Here is an 18,423-nt window from a genome sequence, read left to right on the forward strand (position 1 = left end):
CCAGAGGGCACAAGGAGGATGGGGCCTCCTTTCCCAATCAAATTCAATACAAAGTCTCACAAATCCATAATCAAAACCTACTCTAAAGAGAGGAACAGAGGGAGGAAGACGCAGGGGCGGCGGCCTGGAGAAAAGAGGAGTCCACGAATAGATTACAAAAGCCGCACTTAACCTAACACAAGTGAAGGGGTATTTATACCCGCGGGACCGGTCAGACCGGTACGCTGGACCGGTCAGACAGGTTGGTTAGACTGGTCAGACCGGTGCCAGGGACCGGTCAGACCGGTTGGCCTGCAGCACCCCCTATACACGATCTCATCCGACGGCCGAGGTTCTTTCTTCGAAACGAAGTCTTCTCCGCGATGCCGCCGTCTTGATGAAGATCAAGTCCGCGGTTTTGGAGGGTCCGCGAAACCCGGGTAGGTGCCGGTTTTGAGAAAACCGCCAAAACCTCACGCGCGAGAAGATTCCCGCCTCCATGCCGTGGCCCTAGACGCCGCTCCCGCCTCGGCTTTCTGACGGCCCTAGACGCCGCCCGACGCCCCTAGACGCCGCCCGACGCCCGTCACCTCCTCGCCCGCAGCGAGGCCCTAGACGCCATCGACGCCCGTCGCCTCCGTCAGTCCCGAGACCGACGCCCGTGCCTCCACGACTTGGCGTCATCAACCGCCGTCCGCCTCCTTGGTTTTGTGGCGCAAACCAAGAAACCCGCCTTCCGTCGCCGCTTGCGCCCTCGATCCAGGAGTGGACGCCACAGCTGCCGCCTAGTCCGAGCTCCGGTCCCCGCTGCCCTTCACCGTCGTCCACCGCATGGTCCATCGGCCACAGCACCTCCACGGTAGCTCCCCGTCGACACTTGACGCCCGTGTACCTGCAATCCAAAGATCAAGCGCACGATCACACCGTACGGTTGACAATTCACTCATCATAAGCAGGATAGAGTACTCAACATTCCTCATCAACACTCTGTTTGGCGGCCATTATTGAGACAAGACGGGCCCATCAAGTTGTCCATCTTGTCAAACAAAGGAAATCAAAATTGCATCAATCAGGAAAAAATACTGCCACTTGGAGACCGGTGTGGCGTGGTCCTTCAGTCCTCTCGATCTGCGACCATCATCCTGGTAGCCAGTAGAAGTAGAAGCCTAAGAGTACTAGCAGAGGCTATCATTCAGGCATCAGCTCACGTCTCCATAGTTTCAAACCTAGACCGCCACAATTTCTAAAGATGCCGCTCGTTTCCGCTCACCTCTCCCATCTTTTACACGCCCCCGGGCGACGGCCGCGGTGTGAACCGGCACCTTCGCTGAGAATTCCGCCGGCACGCCAATATATGATTGCCGCCGGTCACCGGTCTCGTAGGCCGCGTGTTATCGCGACCGAGCGGGGCAACTGGAGCCATTGACAAATGAGCTAGGAATCTCAAGGGCGACGGGACAAACCGGCAAGCGAGTAGTATAGTTGAGCCGTTTCTGCAGAGAGATGGACTGAATGCTTACTCTATTGGCCATGGAAACTTGTGGAAACGAAACGTCGTCGGCCGCAAAACTTCAGAGGTGGAGACAATGCGGATTGGATGAGGTAGCAACTGCGCTGGTTGAATTTTAGTGTTCGGGGGTGACGCTGAAAGGACTCGCGCGCGTTGCCTATCCTATCATCGCCGACTTTACTTAATTTGTTCGTCTTGGTATGTGAGTATGTCCTATGGACGGCTAGGAAAGTCAAAATATTCAGCAAGACTAAGACATGATAGTAGAACGACAGGTACTCGCCTACTTGAACTCTGAATCTCCGATGAGAGCGTCAAGGGAGACGGTGATGAATTCCAGTTCTAGAGCCAGTTGGTTGGCGCGGATGTTGCGTGCATCGATGATGTTGTCCAGGAAACGGATAGCATTTGATGGAATGGAAGAATGCCTGAGAGATCATCACTCGTTCAGTGAAGCCTCCTCCGGGTGTCACTAGGTCACTTGGGCTGGAACAGCTAAAATATCCAGGGTGATAAATCTCACGCCACGAGTCCCTCGTCAGTGGCATGCCGGAGCTAGACTGGCAAGACGACGACGGCGACGCCGCGGCCGCAGGTGCCATTTCGCCTGTCACCCTTTCCGCTCCAGCGGAGAACAAGCAGCCCCACAAGCGGCATGGCCACGGCACCGCTATGGACGCCCGGGGTAGTAGCATACTAGCATGGCTCGTCAACCTGCAGACCCACACGCGCACTAGCCGCTGCCGCCGCGACACGCATCGTCGTTTCCCCCCGGGTCGTCTCGCAGGGGGCGGCCCCGCGCCCCCGCTCCCGTACGCTCGGCTCGATCGCGACGAAGGCAAAGGCAAAGCCGCCGGCCTCCGCGCAAGTCGCTTTCGGCTTTCCGCCTTTCGCAGCTGCCGCTCCCATGCGAAAATCCGGGTGCCTTATGGAGAGCTCGCGACACGGCGAGCCGGCGACGGGGATGGTGTGAAACGGCGCCGGTGTCGTAGATGCCTCGAGCAACCGGCCCGGCCCTGCCCTCGCCAAAAGGAGGGTCGGTCAGAACACGAGGTTGCCTGCGCTTCTAAGCAAGGGAAGTAGGGAACAATACCAAACAGTCCCCGGAGCAGTAAACAAACTGCTGGCTCTTATCGGTGGCCGCTGAACTTTTGACCTGCTGGGCCTGGGGGGATTTGCCTGCCGGGAGAACATTCCTCGGACCTGTTTGAAAACCTGAAAGCGATTTCTTCGCATGCACAGCAGACTACTGCAGCAGGGATCGAATGCAGGGTGACTCTGAACGGGAAAAAAAAAAACCCCCTCCACCTCAAGGCAGAAACGGGCCTACGAGAATATGCCCGGTGAGAGAAGCTTACAAAGGGAAGGGCGTGCAGCTAGCCACATTAGCAGCTGAGCTCCGGCTTGACGCCGACGATGCATGAAGAATCATGTTGGACTAGACAAGGCAGTTATCCTCCCCATCCTATGCTAAAACCCCTCTACCTCTCGTGTGAGAACCGCCCAATTTGCACTCGATTTAAGTGAAATTATTGATTAATTCTTTAAGATGAGGGTTAGTACGTGTCCGTCTCTCGACACGCCACGTGCTAATTCACACCTTAGAGGTACTTAATCAACACAATTCACCTAGAACAAGAGCAAACCCGGTAGACCCGGTACGTGTTTGCCACATGCCCATGATTAAGCACACGTACCGTTACACAAGCACGTACATTGCCGATGATCCACAAAGAGCAACTTTACACACTTAAAATTACAAGTTCAATATAGGAGGGTTCAACTAACTTCCATTACAAGCATTGGGCTCACGAAAGCCATATTAAACAGAAATTTAAAGATTATTACATTTACATGCTCTCATGGAGTTCGATTACGATAAAAATATACTACGATGATGATGTCTTGCTCAAGGACACCATCCCAGCCTCAACGACCAACTCCTCCCCCGCGCCTGAATTGGCGGGGTAGAAGTGGCCGAACACCACTTCCGGTTCACCTGCAACTAGAGTTAGAAGCACCCTGAGTACAAAGGTACTCGCAAGACTTATGCGATTAAATAAACAAGGATCATGCAAAGGCTCAAGTAAAGGCTTTATGGTTAAGTAATTATTGCATAAGCATGAGCTATCTAGACTATCACCTAGCAAACTTAATTAATTTTGCCCAACCCCCAAACAATTTTAGTTGATTAAGAGAGTAACATAATCTATAATAGATTCTCGATTGACATGAATCCAAAGCCAACAACACTGAAACTCTCTATGAAGAATTCGACGAACCAAGAGCTTGCTCATATCCGAGAGCGTGGCAATTCGAATTGATTATAACCTTGTAAGGGTGTACTACTTTACCCACACGATGCAAGAACCATGCGACTCACCCAACCGGCCAAAGTTGGATAAGGGGGTACTCGCGTCAACCGTTCCCAACATGGCTCGATCATTGAACCTCACACCTAGTTTACGAGTAGAGACTTAGTTCCACCAAGGACATCTCTAAACTTTTCTACACATAGGTCCACCTGGGGACACACTAAGCCTCTCTGCATAGCCCGTAGCCACGTATCTAGAACTGCACATCAATGATCAAGTCAAAGAAGGTAATTGGCTCATCCGTACCATTATATTGGATATGTGGTAGCACGGAAAGGTACTCAAGGCCGATGGCATCAACTCGGTCCTTAATCGATCCAAGCGGACTATGCCCATGTAACTTCATTCTCTAGGCCCTACCATTCCGTCAAACCTCGATACTACCAGAACATACAACCAAGCCGAACCAGTGCGATCAAGGGTAACCGGTAAGTGTGATTCTCCAAACTATTCATGTCTAGCGAGCGATATAAATATTCTAAGCAGGGCTAAGCATCTAGTCAAGTTAAGTGATTAGCTGACTAACTAGTGCCAAGAACAAGGATAACAAATCAAGGAAGGATAATGCACGCAGATAGGTGCAAGAATGCAATACATACATAATATACATAACCCAACATTACCGGTGAGATAACTAATTAAATCAGGTTAAATAGGAGCAAGAATTCATGCTTAGCTGCTTGCCACGGCTAGCTTCGGGCTCGACCGCGAACGAGACTTCGGGTTCAGGCTAACAGACTCGGTGGGCTCCACGGGTTCGACCTCCGATGGTTCGGTCACTATAATGCATGGATGAAATGCATGCGTTAGTGCAATGCTACGATTGTGCATAAAATAAACTGCATGAAATGATATGCGTAAAAAGATATACATGAGATAACATTTTGGATATGCAACCCTGACAAAACCGGAGGTTCCGGTTTTAGGCACTTGTCAGGCCAAAACCAGAAGTTCCGGTTTCTAAAACCGGCGGTTCCGGCTTCAGCCGGTCTTTTGCCATGGCGTGCGCGCGACGCCTGGAATGGAAGAACAAATGGCTGGAGAGGTCGAGGGGGATGGCGTGATACTTACCCCGAGCTCAGGTCATGCGGAGAAAGGCCGGAGAATGGAGCTCGACGCGTGAGGCAGAGTTTCAAGCGGCGGCGGTCGTGGGGAATCGATTTCGGTCGGGGAACAGCTCAAATGGGCTCGTGGATGGGTGGAGGACGAGGCTAGGCAGATGCTGGTGGGAGGAATCGACGAACGGCGGCCGGAGATGGCCGGAGCAGCGGCGGTGGCGAGGGAGGATTTGGGGGAAGAAGAGGCTAGGGTTTGGAGGAGAGGCCGGCGGTGCTATAAAGGCAAGGAGGAGGCGGATGGGTGCACGGAATCAGAGGATGGCCGGCGTGTGGCGCGAGGATGGCCGGCGGCGGTGGTGACGGGCGGCGCGCCGTGATTCGTGCTCTGCCCACCGGAGCAGAGTAAAACCGGAGGTTCAGGTTTTTGAACCCGGAGCTTCCGGAATTTCAATTTTTTCCAAAACCTGGGATGTTACATCTCGCAGGGTGCACTGATTAAAGAGGCAATTTTTGTGGAATATTCATGACCCGGTACCGACAAGCGCAAGGTATTGATCGCTCCGAGCGAGGGATTATATGTTTCAGGCAAGTGCGCACAGTTGTTAAAAGGGAGATTATCGATCGTTAGTTGATTGGGAGAGATCACCGGTCGTTGCCGCTTGTTAAGCATAGCTCCATAGTAGTAGGGGCCCCTTCTTTTTGCCTTCTCGCGATGCTATGCTATGCATGCATGGGTGTCAATCCGCCTAACTTTTGTTTGTTTTGCAGTGCTTGTCACGGAGTCAAAGGCTCCAACTTTCTGCATAATTTGGCCTGTTGATTTCGCTGCCTGTTGTTGTAGCCTGTAGGTCTTGTTCCGAAAGGCAATGGCTTATCCTTGTTGGAACAGCAAGGCTGTGGAGTCCTCAAGCATCATCAAAGTTTCTCTCAGGCATATTTTTCTAGTGGTGGCACAGTCGTCCACACAGGAAGACGAGAGAGATATCAGGCATGTGTTTAATGGGCGATCAAACATTCAAACTGAAGATACGAAAAAATTCAAAAAAGAAAGTCCTCGAAATCATGGCGTCGCTGAATCCTTTTCTATCTGAAGAAAAAAAGCGCGCAACCTTTTACCGACAGGTTAAGAGCGTCGGGCGATTGCTGCGAGACGCGGGCCTTTTGATCATGTGATCCTCAGGCCGCGCGTACCGATCGAGAAAGAGACAGCAGCTAGGCCTTGCTGGTCGCCCTCCAGCTTTGCTCCTCTCGCGGTCGCGGGGCCTGCGAGCCACTCACCACGTCCGCCGCTTTGCTGATGCTTGGCGTCGTGGAAGAGTAGGCCTTGGCCGTGACCGGGAGGCGGGGAGGCGCAGGTGCTGTGGCGGTGGGGCCGAGGGCCGGACGGGCCCCAGGGAGCAGTGAGTCATAGGACGTGGGTTGAGTGGTCAACGATCTTGGTTGTTAGATGGATCAAAGCCGGGCCTATCCACTCATTTGCACATTTTGACTTTTTAAAAAAAAAACCAATTACTAAATGCAATCAGGAACCCATTTGCATAGGATTATTGTACCGTTGGAAAGCTCTAAGAAGTCTAACTTTCTAATGCATCAACGACCAAGTTCGCTTGAGGATTGGTTGAAGTTTACTACTCGCAGTTTGAAAAATAATTAGCCGTAAACATGGGTCCCTTTCTTATAGCGGAATCTTGTAATGCTATGCTCGGTACTCGGTTCGATCGCTATGAACTTCTACTTACTTCTAGCTGAACACATGCATGGTACAAATATGCTTCTAGCTCTTGATGTAACATAAATTTTGGGCAAAGTTTTCTTTCCTCCCCCATGCCGTAAATCTCACATGTACAACTTCACATCTTAATACAGTTTGTTCAGGCTGGCGCTTTAGCTGGCCGTAGACCCCCTCAAAAAAAAATGCTTCTAGCTTCACAGTTGACACTTGACAGTGCAGCTCCGCTTCCACGCGTGGCCCCATATCTCAGTTACTATGCTCTTCTACGACATCTTCCAAAGTTTGTGCGCGATCCCACATGCCATTGCCACACCTGATTCCGCCTTTGCAGCCTGCAACCCTGCATGCGTCCATTCCCACTGATAAAAATGCATTTGGTGGATGGGTGGTTGTTAGATCGTCGTTGGAGTGGCAATGAAAGCAAAGCAACCTGGATGTCGTTTCTCCTCATCGTCTTCTCCTGCCAGCACGGAGGAGAATCCGCCCTGAACGGACCTGTAAGATGCCACGAAGTCCACTCCCCGGAGGGATCGATAGGCCGTTTAGTTCCAAAGGCAAAAAATTTTGGATGTGTGGTCGTGTGTTTGACCAGATGTCGGGAGGGTTTTTCGGACACTAATTAAAAAACTAATTTTAGAACTCACTTGGAAACCACGAGACAAATTTTTTGAGACCTTTGACCACAGCATTAGCACATGTGGGTTACTGTAGCACTTATGGCTAATCATGCACTAATTAGGCTTAAAAGATTCGTCTCGTCGTGTACATCCAAACTGTGTAATTAGTTTTGTTATTTAATTATATTTAGTGCTTCATACATGTGTTTAAAGGGGAGGTGAAAATTTTTGGGTGAAAATTTTTGAAAACTAAACCGCCCCTATATACACGCGTGTACCTGCCTTGACTTGTCGCGCGTCGCCACCTACTTCCGATGTCGAAACACCTACGCGGATCCTCCCCTCCATCCTCGAGAGTCGTCGATGTCAGGGCACACACCAACAGCCGAGCGAACCATAAAGACGTCAGTGAGTGTACCATGGGGAAAAGGTCAACGGGCTCCAAATTGAGCAAAATGCAGCGTATAAAACCGTTTCCAATTTTTTTTTAAAAAGGCAGAGTATAAAACGTCCTGGGATCATTACAGCGTGTTGCTCCGAGACAGCAAAGTTTGACTGCGCGCTGCATGATTTTATCTAATATTTTTGGTTGTTTTCGTGGTCACTCGTAATAAGCTAAGGTCACAAAGGCTCATTTGAGTCGGGGAAAAAGTTCGGTGCTGTTGGGCTGTAAACTGCGCCCGGTGCAAGTGTGCAATCCCACTCTGCATCTGCGACACGGTCTGTCCAGACGATCAAACCACGTGGTCTGTGTGAACTGTGTCCGTCCGCCCGAAACCGTGCGCGACTGTTGGATCATGTGGACGGATGCGTGTCGCAAATACATAGATGGAGCTGCACTGGGTTGCACCGAATTTCCCCCCTTGATTCGTGCTATGTTTCTGCATAAAAACAGCACGCAACAACTATTCTTTCCCATCTGAAAAGGTCGCTATATGTCTTAATGTCTTTTTACAGCCACTAATACCACTCTAAATTCAGGCCCTGTTTAGATCCCAAAACGCAAAATACAAAATTTTTGTAAATCGTTTGCATGATGTATTAAATGTAGTCAAAAAATAAATCGCATTACACAAATGGATTGTAAATCGCGAGACGAATCTAATGAGCCTGATTAGGACGTGATTAGACACTAAATTGCTATAGTAATGCTACAGTAAACATGCTCTAATGATGGATTAATTAGACTTATTAGATTCGTCTCATAGTTTACAGACGAGATCTGTAATTAGTTTTGTGATTAGTCTACATTTAATACTTCAAATGTTGAAATTTTCCTTTCAAAAATGCAAAAATGCAAAATGCAAAATGCAAAATGAACTAAACAAAGCCTGAATGTATCTGAACATTTGAGCCAGTCGCCAGCGGACAGTAAGCTGACTGTGTGAGAGAGAGAGGTAGTAATGTGACGAAGAATGGATGACGCAGGGCTTAGTTTTTGGCCAAGGAAAGTACTACGACGCATAATTTTCAAGATGGAACCTGGACCCAGCGCCATGATTCAATTCAGTAGCTCAGAAAGTTACCATCATACCAATGAAGCTGTAATCCCAGTTAATTGACTGGTCTCCGTATAGTGATGCCACGTTCAAATTTGGTTACTGTCTATGATTTCATCGTCACAGCACACTTCTATATCTACTAGGAAATTATGTCCGTACGTTGCTATGGACAAATTTGTTATAAATATCGAATACGATTGGTGCCCGTATGTTAATTTATAGAGATATATATGGACGCAGAGGGTTAGTTTGACTCGCATACGGGATGCATCAAGATCCACCTATCTATTATTTTAAATGAAATAAGGTTTCCATCTAAATTTTGTGTTTGGTCCATCTAAATTTCTAGTTTGGCCCGTCTTGTGTGTATTAACATGTGGGCCTGCTCTACCCCGTATGTGAGTCGGACTTGCCCACTGTCCACGATTCGATCACATATATTTCTATATACTAACGAACGGAATCTTATACGTATCTTATACAATACTAACACTGTCTGTAGCAAAGCAAGAGCATAATTGCATAGTCTATATCTATACCAATCAAGCTGTTATCCCAGTTAATTGACTGGTCTCCGTATAGTGATGCAACGTCCCAACTTGGTTACTGTCAATATGATTTCATCGTCACAGCAGAGTTAAAAAGAAAAACGAGCAACGCGGTGATTTTTGAACAAGAGGTGATTTTTTCCATGTAAATTCGCAGTACGTCAACGGAAAATCTTTGTAGGGCACACTGCTGAAAGGCCCTCGGATCGGCGAGAAGGAAGCTTCGGCGAAACCGATGCTACATGCTACTAGTTCCCTCTTGTCTTGCCACAGTCAACTAGGCCCCGGCCCCCCCGTTCTTTGTCGTGCCCGTGAAGGCTCCGAGCTGGTCACTTTACGAGACAGACAGCGATCGTAAGTGCGATCAATATAAAATGACAACGCTCAATGACCATGTGATCCTAGATTAGTTGACTTACGATAATCGGAGGAGAAAGAAAAAAATCTTGCAGGCCCTCCAAAGAAAATACTACAAAATACTACTTGTAACGTGATACACAGGGGCAGGGTCGTGTCGGAGGATCTTGCAAAGGTACCTCGCGTCCACACGCTTCCCTCCTCCATTGGTCTTGCGACTTATGAACTGGTCAAGTCCGAGCACTGTGCGCGCGCATGCGTTGCCAACACCCAACAGCGAGCGAGCCCCTCGCGAACTGGTCCATCCATGTCCGTCACGCATCGAGCACATCGCCTTCGCCTCCGGTAAGAGGAGGCATTCCTGGAGCACGCCGAGAGAAACATGGAGATGGTATGCGCTGGGTCGCTGTGTGGCCACTTGATCCTTAATTCCTACGTGGCAGCCTCCCCTGCCCGTTGGCACTGAGCTACTACTGCACCGTCACTAACCGCCGTGGTCACTGGTCAGTGGAGTAGCATGGAGCGAGAGACTGGGACAGACACACGCGAAAGAGCTGTGGCCATCACGCGCGGGGCGGCACAAAGCAGCCACCACGTCGTTCTCACGGCGCGTCTACTTGTGCATGCTGACAAGCGTATCAGTCAGCTGACGAGGTTCTCAGAGTAGACTCGTCGAGCAAAGCATAATTCACATCTCGGTCGTACCAGTTTACTTACATGTAATGCGATGCACAGCAAAATACCGGCCACAATCTGTACCCACGCGAAAGGAGGAAGAAAGGGAGAGACAGAGACAGGGATATGACAGGAGAAGCAGTGAAGAGCAGGGAGCTATACGGATCCTATCTATACCTTCGCGCGACGGATCGATCAAACTCTCCGATCGTCCACGAATCAATGGAGCAATCGAAGCTCTTTTTTTTCGCGCGACAACCCCACGAGCGGAGCCCCAGCTCCTATGTCAAGGTGTTGCAGAGGCCCTGCGGCTTGGCGTCGGAGGCAGCGGCGCCCCACATCTCGGCCATGTTGGGGAAGTAGCACGCCGAGAGCTCCAGAGCCCGGTCCTGCAGCCCGGCGTAGAAGTCGCCGTACGGGAACAGCTGCTCGACGCCGCCGCCGCCGCCGACGAGATCGGGCAGGAACACGTCGTCGTCCAGCGCCGCCACGGCGCCACTCGCTGCCGCGGGCGACGCCCACGCGGCACCACCCAGCTGCGCGACGGGCGGCACGGGCGCGAGCTCGGTGCTCCGCGGCGCGTCGAAGCGGATCAGCCCCTGCTGCTGCTGCGCCTGTGGCTGCGGCGGGTACGCGGCGAAGCGCGCGTCCCCGCTCGAGCTGGTCACGGACGAGGTGGCGGGCGAGGCGAAGGCTCCGTTGCTGGCCGCCGCCACGGCCTTCTTCTTGAGCTTGGTGTTCCAGTAGTTCTTGACGTCGTTGTCGGTCCGGCCGGGGAGCTTGGACGCGATGATCGACCACCTGGCATCGCATCATCAGTCAGTTGCACGCTTGCACGGTGGCGGGAATCGCAGAGGTTAGTATGTTAGAACGCTGCCAGCGCGAACCCACCTGCTCCCGATCGAGCTGTAGAGCGACAGAATGACCCGGTCCTCCTGCTCCGTGTAGCCGCCGTGCTTGATGTCCGGCCGCAGGTAGTTGAGCCACCGGAGCCGGCAGCTCTTGCCGCACCGGTTCAGCCCTGAGGACCACAAGTAGGATGTGGGGGAAATGCTAAATTGCTTGAGAAAATCTGCTCGAAATTGCCACTCGCCCCAGGATCGCTGCTCGTTAAGCGCAGAGGATGCTGGGACGGGATGAAGTGTACCTGCTTTCTGCGGCAGGGCGATCCAGTTGCCGCCGATGCCGTGGCGCCGGACGTAGCTCCGCAGCTGCTCGTCCTCCTCCGGCGACCAGGGCCCCCGCTTCACGCTCCCCTTGTCGCAGCACGGCGCGCGCCCCATGTCCGCGGCAGCCGGCGGCCGAGAGACGAGCACGGGCGGCTGCGGCAGGACGGGGCACCCACAGGCTGCGGCTTACACGCACGCAAGAACCTTCTCTCCGAGACTCCGACCTTGACCCGAGTAGCCGTAGCGCAAGCGCAAGTACGAGACGGCAGCGGGTGATGCGCTGCCGGGCTACGGAATTTATAGCCAGGGGCGCGGGGCCCGCGGGTACGGCCGATCGAGCCGCCGTGAGAACCCGTCGCGTCGCCCCCGTTCCGTTCCGCGGTCGTACGACATGATGGATGGCGTTGCCCCCCCCCCCCCCCCCCCCCCCCCTCCGTTTTGTCATCGCGTCTCTTTGACCACACGAGCTTTTCGGTGCTCGTTGGAAGGCTTTGCTTTTAGCAAGTTTTAACCTTGGTCATGCGTGGTCAAATGACGTTTTGTTTTTTACCTCTATTTTTTTTCCCGAAGGACGTTTTTAACGGTAACTATTGCCACCTCTTTGGGGTGCTAATAAAGTATGCCGAGTGGAGAACGCTGCTAGGTGCTCCAACTTCTGATTCCGTGGAGCACGTGCTACCAAACGCTAGCGGCGCTGAGGACTCGAGCCTGAACCGGCAGCTGTTCTCTTTCTCTGCCGAAGCTTCGGGCAAATCCATTGAGTGTTTTACGCTTATATTATTATAAAAGTTCATGGTTACACACGTATCATTAAAAAGTTCAGATTTATTTGTGTATCATCGCCCAAACTTTCGTTTACCTATGTATCATTCCGTCCACCTTCCGTTAGAACTTAACGGTTTGTTAGTCCTGACAGATGAGACCCATATATAGAAATGACAATTTTGTCCCTGCCTCTCTACCATCGAGGATCCAGTGCTTCCTCTCTCTCCCAAGCGCGACCTCTCCCCTGCAACCCTAGTCGCGCCGCCCCCCGCGTCCAAGCCGGTCGCTGGAATCCCTGCCTCTGCTCCGTACTGATTCCGCGCCTCTGAATCGGTTCTGCGCGCGCCCCCGCGCCCAGGCCGCCGCGCGAGCAGGGCGCCCCTGCGGGCGCAGGCCGAGGCCGGCGCGGGCGCAGGGCAGGCTGCAGCAGGCCCCCGCGGGCGCCGCGTGCCCAAGCCGCAGCCGCCGCGTGCGCAGGGTGCCCCTGCGGCCCCAGGCCGCCGCGACGTGCGCAGCATGGTCACCGTATTTTTTTAGCCTCATGCGCCCAGCATGGTCGCTATTTTTTTTTGCCTCATACGCCAAGCAGAATAGTCACGATCTTTTTTTTTTTGGCCTCATGCGCCCAGCAGCATGGACATGCGCCTGGCAGTTGGTCACGGGCCTCTCCCTTTTATCTATCGGCCTGTTAAGCCCACAAGACAACAGAAGGGTATAATGGTCATTGTATATCTCTATTAGTCACCGTTAGGCACTATTCCATCCAAAATGGTACACAGGTGTTGACACTCAAAATTGGCACGATGAAGGTTTTCTGGACAATCTGGACAGACCGGCCAGACCTCTCCCTTAAACCGGTCAGACCGGTCTAGACAAGTTTGTCAAATTGCAAATTGGACTGCACCATTGCGTAGATCTCGTCGAGACGATCGAAATACATATTTAGAACGTCCAATTCGGAGTCCGGATGAGGGAGTTATGCCTCCTGGAAGACCTGCACCCCGGTCTGACCGGTCCAGAGCGGTCAGACCGGTCCAGAGCGGTCAGACCGGTCCGAAACGTCCAATCAGAGTTAGGAGTTGTATTTTGACACGGGATTTGATAGGGTTCCGACTCCTAACGGGTACAGACCTCCCCACCCTATATATATGAAGAGTCACGGCCGATTGAGGGTAATCCCAATCGATACACACATTTATCCCTTACTTTTTATCTCCAAACCCTAGCTTTTCCAACCCCATCTGCTGTTCTTCGCTCGTCTCTACGGCGTTCGAGGATGTTCTGAGTAGTCTGCTGACCTCAGAGCAACCCTAGACCCACGAGCTCCGACGGGGTCCCTCCCGAGCTCGAGGTTTAGATTTTCGCCGTCTTCCTGAAGCACTGGTTTGACCGGTCCGCCATACCAGTCTGACCGGTTAGCGTGGGGAGGCTGCTGGTGTTGATCGTGTCGACGATCTTGCTGCGCATTCTAGCGCATTCGAGTGTGTTTGGCGCAAATTACTGTCAACACACTTTTTTGGCGACTCCGTTGGGGAAAGATTAATCTGATTTTGAAACCGATCTAATCTAGTTCTCAAAGAAGATGGGCGTCATCACCGACCTCGACGAAGGCAACATCTCCACATCTATCGAGAAACTCAGCGAGGAGGAGCGCCAAGATTACTTGGTGGTCAGAGAGCACTTCAAAGCACAATTCTTGAAGGAATTCAAGAAAAAATCAGCAAGGCCAGGTCACGAGGGTTCAAGACTTCGTGATGCCCTCCTTCATGCTCAAGAATAAGCAAGTTGAGGTAATAAGCGACGTAAGCACTTCATCTTCCGACTTGTTTAGCCAATTATCATCTATTATGGATCACAAGATTGGTAATATATATAAGCCCATGAATGATTTAAAGGATAAATTAGACATCATGAAAAAGGCAAACTTTTAGATGATAATTGTGCTTTCAAAACTGCTAGTTCATCGGCTACGCCAGCATCTGCTCTAGAACCATTATACGGCATGCCGACGAACTATTTTACAGGGCAAACATCACCATTGCAACTGGTACAGCCGAATACGGCTAGACCGGTCCAACAGACCAGTCAGACCGGTGCAATGGTAGTCAGCCCAGTAACATCTACACCAAACACGTCTACTCCATGCTCGGCAACTCTTAGCTGAACCAATGAGATGACAAATTGTGTGCAGTCTTTTCCTTCACAAGAATCTGGTTCTCCACATGAACCGATTTTTGTTAATGTACATGGAAATTTTGCGGGGCATGCACCGATAAATTTGGTTCAGACGATGGTACAAGATGGTTCTATAGAACATCGTCTTACTTCTATAGCACAAGCATCCACGAGTGGTAGATGCGAAGCCGATCCCGCTAGGTTAAAAGAAGATCCGGCTAGTGCGATGAAAACCAAATTCGGTGTGGATATAGGTAATTCTACATTATACCAAAAGCCATATCCCGCTGAATTTGATTTGGTTTCTTTTCCTGCTGGTTGGTGTGTTCCTAATTTTGTGAAATTTAGTGGTTATGATAATAGAGCACCTTGGAAGCACATTGACCAATATTTATTACAACTGGGAAAAGTTGGTTTCCATGATGCTTTGCGCATTCGCTTATTTTCATTATTATTGGCTGAAACTGTTTTTTCTTGGTTTTCTTCATTGGCCCCGAATTCTATTCAATCTTGGCATCAGTTGGAACGTAAGTTTCATGGTTATTTTTATAATGGGCACAATGAAGCTAAGCTGTCGGATTTGACATCGGTTAGTGTAACGACCCGGCCCGGGATAACGGCTAAGATCTACTCTTCAAGTTGAGTAAACCACACCTACTAATTAATCCTCTTGCGCTTTCGTCCTCGCTTCGCGCAAAAAGGATCGATCCGGAATTAATTAGCTTCCCGTGACTCGGTATTTAAATTGGTCTGGCTCACCGAGCTACAGTAACCGACATCAGGCCCGACCCAATTCGGCTACAGTACCCGAGCTACAGTACCGGCCCAACACTGTTCCCTTGGGCTGTTACAATCATCCTCCCTTAGGACTCGACGTCCCCGTCGAGTACCAGACCAACCTAAATACCAGGATCTCCTCTCTTGGCCACGTCCGATACGTCTAGTGCTAACGGTCCCATGTGCCACGTCCGTGCGTCCAGTGACAACGGTCCCTGTGCGACGTCCGTGCCTCGCACGCGCCCGTCCACATGCCTTGGCATCTGCGCCCCCACGCGCCTGTGCTCATGCCCGCGCACTTCTGCCCGTATGTGGCGTGAAACTGCGAGAGTCGGCTCTGATACCACTGTAACGACCCGGCCCGGGATAACGGCTAAGATCTACTCTTCAAGTTGAGTAAACCACACCTACTAATTAATCCTCTTGCGCTTTCGTCCTCGCTTCGCGCAAAAAGGATCGATCCGGAATTAATTAGCTTCCCGTGACTCGGTATTTAAATTGGTCTGGCTCTCAATCGGTTTTCAGTATGGGACAATTCCCGCGGGTGAACAGTGTTGTGACGCCACAGTACCCCGACGTGCTACAGTAACCGAGCTACAGTAACCGACATCAGGCCCGGCCCAATTCGTCTACAGTGCCGGCCCAACACTGTTCCCTTGGGCTGTTACAGTTAGGCAAGGCCATGATGAGCCTGCTTCGGATTACTTCCGAAGGTTTAAAGATATAAAAAACTGATGCTTCAATTTAACAGTTTCTGAAAAGGAATTGGCTGATTTGGCTTTTGATGGTTTGCGTTCTTATTTGAAAAAAGAACTCGAAGGCTTTGAGTATCATACTGTTAATTATTTGCACATGAAAGTCTTGGGTTTAGAATTTAGACTCCAGAACGCCAAAGGTGCCCATCGGTCCATACATGTTGATTGTAAATCTGATTCGGACGATGTGAAAAAGGAAGTTGCTGAATTCATATGGCCATCAGAAGCTAAGCCATGTTCTTGTTCATCGCTTAAGCCGATTCCAAAGAATCGGCAAGAACAAGTTCGTTTCACATTTGATGTTTCTAAGTGTGATCGTATATTTGATGAATTGCTTAGAAGTGGAAACATCAAGATGTCTCATGCCATACCGCCGCTTAAGGAGCTAAAGCAGCATGCATATTGCAAGTGGTATAATATTTTTCCTATGCAACTAATGATTATAATATCTTTCGTCAAAAAATTCAATCGGCCGTTAATGAAGGACGATTGGCAATGCATGAGGTGAAATATGTCAAGCCGTCATTCCCTGTCCCTACGATTGATTTGGATAATGTTAAGGTACTCATTCGGCCGGAACAAGCCGAAGGAGTAAAAGGGAAAAATGTTATCATTGGTGAGCCAAGGTCGAAAAATGTCAATGACAAGGTTCAGGCTAGGGAAGTGACGATGGAGAAGACTCCTGATGGAGAGGAGTCACTAAAGATCACTATCAAAGCTTCAAGGCTCGGGGGGGGGGGGGGGGCAAGAAAGTTCCTCTCAAAAGACAAGTCGTCCTGCAACTCAGGCACGACCGGTGGGTGACCGGCCTGACCGGTCAGACAAAAGGCTGGCCCAGAACTTTCAAGCCTAAGCGCCCGGAAGGAGGTACTCAGAAGGTTAATGAGTCAAATGTGCAGGGGAGTTTTACAAAACAGAAGCTCACCTTTGCTCAGCTACTTTACAAGTACACAAAGGCCGCTCCAAGAGATCGGCCATTAAAAAAAGAACCGAGTTCACCTCCGCGTCAAGAAAAGTGTTCTTCTCCTAGGGGAGAATCCAGCAAGCATAGAGGTGATAGCACTACAGTGTTTCCTTCTCAGAAGGTGTATGCTACTACGTCATGGGCATCACCGGCATCAGGTTTTTCTTGTCCTACATGGGGGCATGAAGGAATTTGGATGTATTATTATCCGATACTATGCCCACCATCTCACTACAAGGAGGAGGATCACAGAAGACCTACGTTCGGCAAGGTTTCACGACCAGACCGATTGGGACCTCACCGATCAGCTCAGAGGCGGCAGCCTGCACCGGTCAGACCGGTCTCATCGGAGGCCGGGCAAAGCTCATTCTCCAAGATAGGTTTACCATGTCAAGGAGAAGAAAGAAGAGGTACAACCCACTGTTGATCCAGAGAAAGCTAAAGCCGATGATGATGTGCAGATCGGCGACATCAAGGTGGCTATCAGTGATGTAGGCACAAGACCGATGATTTTTGATAAATTGGTCAATCCTTCTGTCCAGAGGCCGATCATGGATAATGATCATAAGGCCAGCAGCAGTAGTTCAACATCAAGGTACTTTCAACCAAGATGGTGTCCTCTAGGGTTGACTCGTACTCAAAGAAGGAAGCTGCAGCGTCTACATGCTCAGGAGAAGAAGGAGAAGGAGTTCAAGAGGCTGAGGGACAAACAATTCAACAACTACAAACCTATGGTCCCTCAGGGCAAGGTATGGAGGGTCAAAGCAGTTGACCAACCAGCAGGACCGGTCAAACCACCTCAGGCGACCAGTCTGACCAGTACAACCGACCGGTCTGACCGCCCAGAGCAACCGGTCAGACCGGTTGAGGTTGCAGCAGAGCAAAAAGTCAAATTGGCAATGCCTGTTTCAGCTCCTTGTGATGGAGAAACACCGCTAGCATTCTCGGTACAAGGCAATGAGAAGCTAGTGGATCATGAGGCTACACTAAAAGCACAGCAATATGGAGCTCAACGACATTTAAGTGCTCGGGGGCAAAATATTGGCAGCTGATAATTTACATTATGAAGTTTCTATGCAACAGATCAGTTTGCAAGGGGCTCTCAAGATTTTGATTATATATTGAGGTCTTGAGCTGGTTGAAAATTGCAACATCAGCAGATAAAGGCCGAATTAGAAGTTTTTCAATTCGAGCTAGAAAATTGGCAAACTGTTTGTAATGAGGCATATTGATGCTTTTACTTCTATTCTTCGGTTAAAGAATGAAGCTGAACTTACTTGGGGGGGGGGGGGCAGAACAGCAAGAGGCCTTTGAAAAGATCAAGATTTATTTGTCTTCACCACCTGTGCTCAAGGCGTCTAGGAGAGGGGTTCCTTTCAGGCTTTATGTGGCTGCTGAAGACAAAATCTTGGGGCTGTTTTGACTCAAGAAACAGAAGACAAGGAGTATGTCATCACTTATATAA

The 18,423-nt window shown here is 50.5% G+C and overlaps 1 protein-coding gene across 1 annotated transcript; it reads right to left on the reverse strand.

Moving 5' to 3' along the window:
- Window positions 1-10,350: 10,350 nt before the first annotated feature.
- On the reverse strand, window positions 10,351-11,792 carry LOC120664709 (transcription factor RAX1-like). Its single transcript, XM_039944010.1, has 3 exons — window positions 11,501-11,792; window positions 11,245-11,374; window positions 10,351-11,154 (listed from the first exon to the last, which is right to left on the reverse strand). Exons 1-3 carry the CDS (start codon window positions 11,634-11,636, stop codon window positions 10,635-10,637), a joined length of 786 nt encoding a protein of 261 aa, XP_039799944.1. The 5' UTR covers window positions 11,637-11,792; the 3' UTR covers window positions 10,351-10,634.
- Between the last annotated feature and the right edge of the window lie 6,631 nt (window positions 11,793-18,423).

This window comes from Panicum virgatum, chromosome 3N (genome assembly GCF_016808335.1).
Source record: "Panicum virgatum strain AP13 chromosome 3N, P.virgatum_v5, whole genome shotgun sequence".
NCBI lineage: Eukaryota > Viridiplantae > Streptophyta > Magnoliopsida > Poales > Poaceae > Panicum > Panicum virgatum.